At 26.8% G+C, this 11,464-nt stretch overlaps 1 protein-coding gene across 2 annotated transcripts in view; it reads right to left on the bottom strand.

The window, feature by feature from the left end:
• Positions 1-4,352: 4,352 nt before the first annotated feature.
• LOC101239100 (DENN domain-containing protein 2B) overlaps positions 4,353-11,464 on the bottom strand; it is a 71,452-nt gene continuing 64,340 nt past the window's right edge. The window contains exons 21-22 of one of the 2 annotated variants that reach the window (XR_010642449.1): positions 4,686-4,869; positions 4,353-4,486 (exon numbers count right to left, since the gene is read on the bottom strand). Coding sequence is in view for 1 of the 2 variants with exons in the window: in XM_065813308.1 (XP_065669380.1) it covers positions 4,791-4,869 (79 nt within the window). In the remaining variant the exon portion in view is untranslated. Of the gene's footprint in view, positions 4,487-4,551; positions 4,870-11,464 lie in introns of those variants that run through there. The other variant, XM_065813308.1, reaches the window with a different exon arrangement.

The raw sequence follows: 11,464 nt of genomic DNA, 5'->3' as shown, positions 1-11,464 counted from the left end.
TAGAAAGCGTGAAAAGACTCCAAAATACACTATAGAACAACAAATAAAAGCAAAGAAAAGAAACAGGAAACTAGTTAACCAACTCTATAACACAAAATCGCTTCTAGTCATCGATGACGAAAAATACTTTGGTTTTGCAGGGGACAACAAGCCTGGAAATTCTGGATACTACACAAACAACAAAAAGACATGCCCAGAAAGTGTTCGTTTTATAGGAAAAGAGAAATTTCCAAAAAATTTATTACTGTGGATAGCCATATCTGACCGTGGTATGTCCGAGCCATTGTTTCGCACTTCCAAGGCTGTAGCGATCAATTCATCTATCTATATTAATGAATGTTTAGAAAAACGACTTCTTCCATTTATTCACAAGTATCATGGAGACTTTAACTATTTATTTCGGCCAGATTTAGCAAGTTCTCATTATTCTAAAGATTCTCTAAATTGGATGGACCAATATGTCTACTACGTTGATAAAGAATCCAATCCCCAAATGTGCCTCAAGCACGACCAATTGAAAATTTTTGGGGACATTTGGCACAGAAGGTTTATAAGGGAGATTGGCAAGCTTCAACAGAGCAAGTTTTGATTGATCGCATTAAACTAAGACTACAAGAAATTGATTTAAACTTTTTACAGTCGCATATGTTAGGCGTCAGAGCAAAATTGAGATCAATTGCAGATGGTGGTGTTTTTTTATATAAAAAAATAATATATTTTTATTAAAAGATAAATGCTTTATTTAAAAAAAATATAATAGTAGTTTGTTTTTTTATTTATAAATAAGTTATTGACGTTTTTATTTTGTCCGATAACTTTCGCATCACCCGTTAATTGAATGACAAGTATCACGAGAATGAATTTTAGTAGATGACACAAGAGACGCTTGTTCTTTAGAGCAGTGCCCATTATAGTATATGTAGAAAAGAGAAAGAGAAGCAACATTACGACAATGTGATAATGGCTGGAGTTTGGCTGCAAGAGCAGGTCCAACTATGTTTACAATGCGATATTTTGTCTTTTTTTTTTGTTTGTTTGTTTGTTTGTTTTTTCTTCTTTATTGTTGGTCTTTTTAGTAAGTAAAGTAAACTTAAGCGTTAATAAAAAAAATAATTTATAGCATATGTAACTTTTACGGTTTTTATTAGCATTGTAATTTACGGTATATTTATTACGGGGCTTAGTGATAAGGCAACTATAGTCTTCTTTTTGCCCCTGTCATATATTGTTTTTTATTCATGAACATTGTTATTGTAAATACTATTAACGATTAAATATATAATTAAAAAATATATATATATATTTAATGCTAGTTAATTTAATTATTCCTCATTAAAAAAAGTAAGGTAATAGTAAACAATACAAATAATATGAAAAAATATTTACTTTTTAAATTTTATTATTTCTTAAATTTTATATTTTTAAAAATTTTAAATTTAAAACAATTATTTAAAAATTTCCGGAAAATAACCCGACTTGAAAATTTCCGGGAAATTTTCAAGTAGGAAAAAAAAAAAAAAAATTAATTACACTATAAACAACATATTATTTAAGTGATTATCCAAAAAATTTATCTAAAATATGCCATTAAGTATTAAGCATTTTTTTGGTAAAGTTTTTTTTCGTCAAAATTTCATCATATATAAAGAGAGTTTTTTAAAAATACAATTCCGAAACTTTTCAGCAAATACAGGTAAATGGACCTCAGAATACAGTTGGACCTCAGAAGGTCAGGTTATAAATTGGGCAACATAAAACCTGAGTTTTTCTGTTAAATACTGAAAGCCATGTATAATCTGAATAAAGAATACAATGTTCAGTCATAGAGAAAAAAAACAAAACATTATCCTTAGAAAACATTCTAAATTAAAAAGAAGTTGAAGAAAGTCTGCTAGCGATTAAAAATTTTTTTTAAACAATTTTAAATTTATCAAGCCCTTCTGAAAATAATTTTGCGGAACGTTATCAGAAACGTTGCTTCAAGACTCTAAAAACAGTACCAAAAAAAGTGCGTGCGCAGAATAAATTCAATTTTCTCAAAATTGGATTTTGTGGTGCTTCACCTAGCGTTTTGAGGTATCGATTAAAAAAAGCTATATAATAAACTTCATTGATTTCTTTTAAGAATTGAAATTAAAATGTAACATTACCAAACTTAAAAAAAAACATATAATGAACATAAAATATAAAAATAAGATTTATATAAATTATAACAAAAATCTGCAAAAACAGAATGATACTTTGTATTCTAGAGTGAATCATAAAAAGAAAAGCGGTCTTCAACGTTATCTTCATCAGATTCAAACTGAAGGCATTTTTTTAGTTCCTTTTTTACGAAGTGGTTTGATTATAATTGATTTTGAACCTGTTTCACCGCGGCATGATGGCATCATGATAATGCTTTACTGCATGGAGATTTTAAAACGATATGGCAACACAAGCATTCTCGATGCTTAGTTACAGCATAAACATTCTTGCCAGATGTAAATTTTTCTTTATATTTATAGAAGCTGTAGTTGTTGCTCGGATTTCCCTTCTTTATTAGCTTACTCCTTTTTGGCTTTGTCTACTTGATTGATGAAATCGTTTCATCTATATTTCCCCCCATCTATTGAACCGTGAACTTGGATAACTCAAACATTTTTATTGTTTACTTTAGATCTTGCTTTTTACATATAACAAATTAGGTATTTCTTCAAGTGATATTGATTTATCAGATACTTTTTAATAAACTTCCATGGCACTTATTTAAATCATCATGATTATAAAGTCAAGTCGTATCAATATCTCCCTACCATACACCTGTTTCAAATTGATTTGCACCAATAAAAATATTGCTACTTATAAGTTTTTCGGCTAACTCGTTTAGATTATTACACGCCATTTGCTTTTGTGCAGTTAATGCACATTTTATAGATACCTGTCTTTTTTTTTTTTTCAATTTATTTTTGATATTTTGCATCCCAACGCTTCCAAAAAGATTTTTAATCTTCTGTTAGGAGTGGTCGTTGAGCATTTGGCGATAGCTTACTTATCTGGCGTTCACGGAGCTTTTTACAGGCTTGCTTTCTTACTCCCAAATCATTTAACATTGTCTTTGTCAACTCTGAGTTGTTTAAACCGTGCAGGCATTCAAATAAATTATTGAAACTACAATACCAAAAACTAAACACTAAAAGATTATTTTTTCAATGCGATAATCTTAAAAAACAAGGTATTTATTCCTTTTAATTTGAACAGTTTATAAGAAAATAGTTTTATTTCTTAACCATGTGTATTACCTATTCTTGCTTTTTATATAAAGATTTTTATATCTTAGGGAAAAACTGACTAATATTCCTTCTCGTTTCCAATTTAATAGCAACAAACCTCGTTTAATGCTGATTCGACACCTTTAATTACCTATTTTTTATCTCTATGATATCACTTAGAACATAGTATTTTAATTTTTTAGCTGGCTTAATTCTACAATTAAAGACTTTCCCATTTCTTATTTATTCACAACTCCAAAGGAGTATCAAAACACACTTCCGTACTCTCACTTTGCTTTAGTAAACACACTTTAATTTTCAAAGCGAACAAAGAAACCAGACTAAAGAAGATTCGATAGTAGAGCTATACAGAAGTATACTGTAGGCAAAATATTCATTTGATAACGTTCAAAATAAAAATAACTATTCTTTTTTTCTAAATTAAGTTTCATTTGCCTAGCATTCTGAGGTTCCTTAACCTAGCATTTTGTTGTGCAATATAAAAAGTAAAAAGAATAAGAAAACCAAACATTTAAAAATATACTCAACAGGAAAAATAATGCTTTTATGCAGAAATTTATGATTTTCAAACCAAAACTGGAAGCAGTACAACTTCTTATATAACCTGACATTCTGAGTTTCCTATTGAAAAAAGTAAATCTTAAATATTAATCTAAAGGCATATGAAAATGGTATCCTAAAAAGATTTAACCTTTATGGCATTTTAACAGGAATACTTTGTCAACTTTTAAAAGTAAAAATTAAGCCGCTGCCCAAACATTTTGTCTTAACCAGGATCTTAAAAAACACCTATTATTCTGATATTCTTTTGTAGTTTATGCTCTACATGTTTTTTAGTGATTAAGTGGCAAACACTATTTTACCCTATTTATAATATTTACTCAAAAAAAAGATTTTGACGAATTGCCGAAAGCTGCTTATTCGTTTTCTGGTATTTTTTACATAGCAATAATTTATACTGCGATACGATTTTGCCCTTAAATAACAGCGTTCAACATGTCACACTATGCAACTATACTACGCAACACTCTTCCTTCTTCCTATGCAAATATGCATAAATGCATTATGCAAAAAATAAAATTTTATCACAAATTCAAAAATCTATACTTAAATTAAATAACATTTTTACTATAAAAATACGTGATAAAATATACTGTTCAAAAAAACGTGAGGTATTAAACTATTATAAACCATATTTGTTTAAAAATAGAAAACTTGAAGTCGCAAGCTCTCGACGACGCCTAAATTTGAATTAAGTTTTATAGATATCCAAAAACAGTTTTTCTAATACTTTCAATACCTTTACTTATATATTAAATAACATTTCACTATAAAAAAACATGATAAAATATACTTTTAAAAAAACGTGAGATATTAATTTATTACAAACCATATTTGTTTAAAAATAAAAACTTCGCAAGTTCACGATAATTTGTACCACTTTGAACAGAATTTTATAGATATCCAAGAACAATCTTTTTTATCTTAAAACGGTTTAAGACACACAGCGCAGATAACTTAATTTGGTTTAGCTTTTAATTTCAAAATTGATAAAAAATCTTTGAACTTTGAACCGTAAGTCAAATTTCCATTCATCCTTTAATTAGATAAAAATTTTAATTTAGATTAAACAAAAAATTGTTTACACAAAAAAAAAAAAATTTCAGCAAATGTGTACCAAAATTAAAATAAAAAATTTAGAAATTTTAAAAGAAAAAAAGTTTTTATTTTAAAATTTCTAAATTTTTTATTTAATTTATATAAATTTGATGTCAACTTTTGAATGTAACTTTTGTTGTTGTTTTGAGTAAAAAAATACAATCATAATAAAGTTTTCTTGTCAAAAATTAACATCAAATTTATATAATTTATGTAATTTTGTTGTTGTTTTGAGTAAAAAATTATATTAATTATATCAATTATAATGAAGTTTTCTTGCTAATACATAATGTAAATTTGATGTCAATTTCTGAATATAACTTTTGTTGTTGTTTTGATTTAAAAATACAATTACATTAAAGTTGTCTTGTTGAAGTTTTCAATGCTGCAGTTTTTTGCAGAGTTGAATTGAGAAATTGTTTTTATTGGTATCATAATGTTAAAAATAAGCTGAAGACGGAAATACTGATAAGTTAAAACAATTTTTCTTAGTTTAAATACCATTTCTCAATTCAACACTGCATAAAACTTCAGCATTCAAATTAACGCCATTTAAAGTTTTTAGAATTTTTCTAATAAAAAAAAAGGCACAGAACTTAGCAAATTTCTCAGTCATAAATTAATGTAGAGGATTATCAAACTCAACTTTCTAAAAACTAAGATATCGATGAATTTAAATTTTCCCTGTAGGTTATAAACTTTTTTTAGCTGTACCAAAAGGTGGGGGAGGATACAATTATTAGACTTAAAAAAATATTAAAAAAAAATTTTAAAAAGTAAAAAAAGAAATATGGCTTTTAAAATAATTAAACTTATTACTATGGCTTGGCAATGGATCTGAAAATATTCTGATAAACTTTTCAAACTTTTGCATCCAAAATTTTTTTTTTTCGAGTTTCACCAAAAATATAAGAAAAAGAGTGTAAACCTATTTTAGTAAATGGGTAATTCCATGTCAACCAGTCAAATAATCCACTATCTCAGAATTATTTGAGCTTTGGCATGAATGTAGTAATGTAGATCTTCTTCTCATTAATCATACGTTTACAATGTTAAAAAGGTATAGAAACTTTTGAAGATTTCGAAAATTATTATGTGATGTTATATTTAATAAAAAACTCTAAAACATCAAGTTATATTTAATAAAAAAATTCAACTAGACATGATTACTGAAAAAATATTTTACAATATTTTTTCAGTAATCATGTCTAGTTTAAGATTAATTACAGGAAAAGTATTGATCTATTCATTTTAAAACTTTACAATAATTTATACATAAATACTTATAAGAGGCAAAATTTATTTCACTGTTTTTCAATGTATCTGTTTTATTATAACTTTACTTTTGCAATTTTATTTAAAATATTTTATTTAACGTTTTTGGTTATAATCTCTATGATTCCACTTATTTAGTTTAAAATATTTTACTTAACATTTTTGGTTATAATCTCTATGATTCCACTTATTTAGTTTAAAATATTTTACTTAACGTTTTTGGTTATAATCTCTATGATTCCACTTATTTAGTTTAAAATATTTTACTTAACGTTTTTGGTTATAATCTCTATGATTCCACTTATTTATTTTAAAATATTTTACTTAACGTTTTTGGTTATAATCTCTATGATTCCACTTATTTAGTTTAAAATGTTTTATTTAACGTTTTTGGTTATAATCTCTATGATTCCACTTATTTAGTTTAAAATATTTTACTTAACGTTTTTGGTTATAATCTCTATGATTCCACTTATTTATTTTAAAATATTTTACTTAACGTTTTTGGTTATAATCTCTATGATTCCACTTATTTAGTTTAAAATATTTTTTAAGTTCAATATGTTTGTTGATACTATGCACATTCATTTTTAATGAGTTATCTTTTTTTATTTTAGCACCTCTCAAAGAAGTCAAGTTAAGAACCATAGCTTTAAACAATAACTTCAATATATGTACACATTGCTTGATCCCTATAATTAATACTGATAACATTGATATTACTGACGATAACACAAATGAAATAAATAAATGAATAAAATTAACTAATAATTGTTTGAAAATTATATGAGTATTGGGAAATAAAAACTTAAAACTATTACAACAATTAAAAAAGATACTAAGTTCTTCGAAAATTCCATAATAATACTTTCGATAATGAATATATTATTGATTTAAAAAAAATTTGCTCAGTTTGACAAAATGTTAAATTTGATAAAAGATTGAAACTACTGTTCATTTAGGGACAAGATTCAAGTGTTGACTTTGCACCCACAAGAATGATCAATTGAAACAGCCATGGATGAAAATAGACAGGTGCATTGGGGTGTGACCCCCCCCAACACTAAATCTGAGTCGGCAAAAATTGAGTTAAGTAACTTTGGCCGGCAAATTCAAAATGAATTCATTTTAAATATGATACTTTTTACAATGTTTTTAGACCTAAGTTTCTCACTATCAATAATATAAAAATAATGTTGGTCGGCGTCTAAACAACATTCCATATGCGCTTAAGAAAGTAAAATGGTGCAAAAAACAAATAAAAGAATAAGAAGCGATTATTAAAATATATTTAAAACCAGTTTGTAATAAATATATTATATAGATCTGGATTCATTGCCGGTTAGCGGTTTTATTGATCGGTTTCTGAACAACACTTATGTGCATATTTAGTTAGAAGCTAGAATAAATATTAGTAAATAAAAAAAAGAAAGAGAACAAAATTGTTATTTCTTGTATGTAATAGCATTTTGACGATGATGAAAATATGAATTGAAACAGTACGGAGTTGAATAATTAAAAATAAAACACTTGGGTGCCACTGATAATCCTTTTGTTGCTGCTTCAAAAAAGAATTTTGTCACAGAAATAAATCACAGATTAATTAGTAAATGAAAATACAATCAAAATAATAATTATGACAATACAATAAAAATTGATTTATTTTTGAAAAATAATAATAGGCAAAAAAAGGTTTCTTTAATTTTATCTAAAATTTTATCCAACATGAAAAAATTATATTAGGCTGTTGTCAAAAAAAAACTAAGTTTCAGTGTAAAAGAAGGTAAAACATCAGGTACATCTCAAGTACACCTTATATGTACTTTAAAAATATATATAACATTCTATATCAAAATACAATAATTATATATAATAAATATTCTTACAATATCCGCGCTGATTTTTTCTGGTACATGTCTTACTGGATGAAGTGTACACTGAAGATTATTCCAATCTTGTGCTTCACCTTGCACAACTATAGTTTTCTTATAGTCTCCTAGAATTATTGAGCAAAGAAAGCATGTTACATTCAAAATGGAGTACATTGGTGTAACATGCATTCTTTGCTTTGCATATCGCATACAATAAATTTACATTTACACAGAATGGGTTCTCGATAAATTCAATAAAACTCAACATTTAGTTCTTAAAACACAAAACTTGAAAAACTCTAACTTTACATGCAGATAAAGAACTTTAAATGAGATTAATAATTCTTATCTCCAACTACCATATATCAGAAATAATCCCCAACTACCATATATCAGAAATCCACAAGAAAATTTTGCCAACTATAAACAAAATATAAAGATTAATGTTAACAGCACCCATAAGTACATCATCAAAAAAACAAAATTTAACAAATTAAAACTGATAAAAAACTATTTAACATCCACAATGCATGCTGATCGACTACAAAATTTGATGTTTCTTAATACTAACAAAGATATATTGGACATAATTGTATTAAAAAGATTGTTGAAAAATGGGCACCAGTGAAATGGATTTCTTAAACCATATGAAAAAAAAAACTTTTTTGATGCCTTAAAGAAGTTTTTACTAAGAATTTATTATTCCAAATATTAGGTTCTTTAGTAATCAACTATATTAGATTGATTATATTAACGATAATAATAAAAAAATATCTGATAATAAAATCTAGTGCTTTAGCAAAGACGGAAGGAATTCTTGCATTCCCACAAACTAAATAAGGTAAACCCTGCCTGATCAAATAAATACTTTAGTGAAAACCTTAATGAAAAAGATAAATTTTTGCTAGATGTCTGGTCAAAAGAGCTTTAGTGTTAGTTTGAAAGTCCAATAAAGTCCAAAAGCAACTAATTTTATCAAGCTTAACAGACTTATTTGTCTCATTTAATATTCTTTATCTGCATGTAAAGTTAGAGCTTTACAAGTTTTGTGTTTTAAGACCTAAATGTTGAGTTTTGTTAAATTCATCAAGAACCAATACTGTGCGCTTTTGTATCTAACACCAAAACATAAAGTTTTTGTACTTTTACTTTTTTATTAAAAATGATTACCATGAAGTATATAAATTTATTGTGATATGCAAAGCAAAAAATGTATGTTACCCCAATGTACTCCATTTTGAATGTAACATGCATTCTTTGTTCAATAATTCTAGGAGACTTTACAGAAAACTATAACTTTGCTATGCAAAATGAAGTACAAGGTTTCTATTGTAATAATCTTCAGTGCACACTTCATCCAGTAAGACACGTACCAGAAAAATTCTGTGCAGATTTTGTAAAGGATATTTATTCAACTATTGTATTTCAATATAGAATGTTATATATATTTTGAAAGTATGTTTATTAAAATTCCTAAATTTCACTTAAGTAAGTTTGAGAAGCACTGCACCTGAGAACGCATCTTAAAATCTACTTTATATTCTCTTAGCTAGTTTAAAATTGTCCTAGAGTAGTGACATAATGCTAAATTGAGCCAAAATAACAGATTACTCGTACGAGATTTTAAAAACGGCATATGACGCTTCTTGAGACATTCTTTAATGTATTCTGTTGCGTTATTTGTTCCTGTAGTCACAAAACAAGAGCTTTGTTGACTGTATTCACAAATTGTTTGGCAAAATAAGAATTTTTCAGCAAATTTGTGCATTCAATTTATATTTGGAATTCAGTTTCTTGCAATTAATTGCCTAATAATATTGGTGTCCTATGATAGATTGGATCTAGTCACCACAATAAGTTCCATCATCAATAATCAAACAGGATTTTTAAGCACATAATTTTTACATATTTCTGCAACATTTTTTAACTTTTCTTCACAACAAGAAACTTTTTTTTCAATGAAATTCAAAGCCACAATTTCTCTTAACTCTTTGTATAGTGGAAGCAATTATCTAAGATTTATTTGCTAAAGTTTAAACAGAAATCTCTGGATTTCTGTCTAAGGTATATTTAACTTTTTTAACAAAATCAACGAAAAAAAAAATTCTTTTGATTGTACTAGTGCCCTTGAATTGTTTCACAGCACTCTGCACTGTTCTTAAAGCAATCTGTAACTATTTTGAAATTGTTTTGTTTGGTACACCAGGATTTTCAATCAAACATTGCGAAAATTTCTTGCTTCTTACCTTGATTTGATGATATTTCAATTAAAACTAATTGTTTTGAAATCAGAGTTGTTTAAATTTTGTATAATACTAATACAATGACACTTTAAAACAATCAGCTTAAAGTAATCCACAGTTTTCATAAACACCACATCAGAACACATGCAGATTTATCCTGGCACATGACTTAGTTGTGTACTATAAAGAAGATCAAATGTTGAAAAATGATGAAAAATATATGTTTAAAAATAAAAAGTAAAAACAGTAAAAAAATATTAATAACTTCATAACTAATCATATATAAGGTTTTCAAACAAATTATCAAAATATCTCTTTGGTTTCGAAAACATACATTTATAAGATTTTTTGCTTGTATGCTCATTTAAAAAAAAGTCTTAGCATAACTTTGGAGTATGCAAATGGATAATTTAGTTTATAACACCACGATCAGATCTCTCTAAAAAATGACTCATAATATCTGTAAGCAGTTCTAAATGCGGTCTTACAAGAAAGAAGCTTTAAACAGTTTCTTCTATCTTTATTGTTTACTTCTAGACCTTCCTCAGATAAATTGCCAGGGCCATAACCATTGTTAAGAATAATTAATACAGCTGAGTAAAGACTTTGTGAAGGGTATAATTAATTTGTGCCCATGGCATTTTGTAGTATTGTAATCTCTTGCATTACATATTGGTTCACCAAGTGGTCCTGTTTTTTCTACCTAAAATCCATAATCTATGTGACACAGATTTGGTTTGTGGTTTTTTTTAGTAAGTACATAAGGATTTAGTAAATCCTTCATTTTATCTTGAAAATAAATTTTGACATTGAGAATTTTTGCTAAACTGACAACAAATTCCTACAGCATTTAATTCTTCTTGTGTGTTAATAGTAATTGGGAAAATAAGATCTAGCAAATCTTGATTAGTTTTTGTTTCCCTTATCAAAAATACAGGGTGTAATGATCTTGATGCATTTTGTGAAAAATTTTGCCACAATGTCATGTTTTTACTATCTCAATGGAATACTAGTTTCAGGGGAATAAAACCATATTGAAACATATTTAATTTGCTTTCAACCATTTCTTTTGATTTCATTGATGCTTGTTGCCCTGCTCCACCACAGCCATCATTAAAACACATTTGATACTCATCATTATCTA

This window comes from Hydra vulgaris, chromosome 12 (assembly GCF_038396675.1).
Source record: "Hydra vulgaris chromosome 12, alternate assembly HydraT2T_AEP".
NCBI classification, from domain to species: domain Eukaryota; kingdom Metazoa; phylum Cnidaria; class Hydrozoa; order Anthoathecata; family Hydridae; genus Hydra; species Hydra vulgaris.
This window is presented reverse-complemented; position numbering and strand designations above follow the sequence as displayed.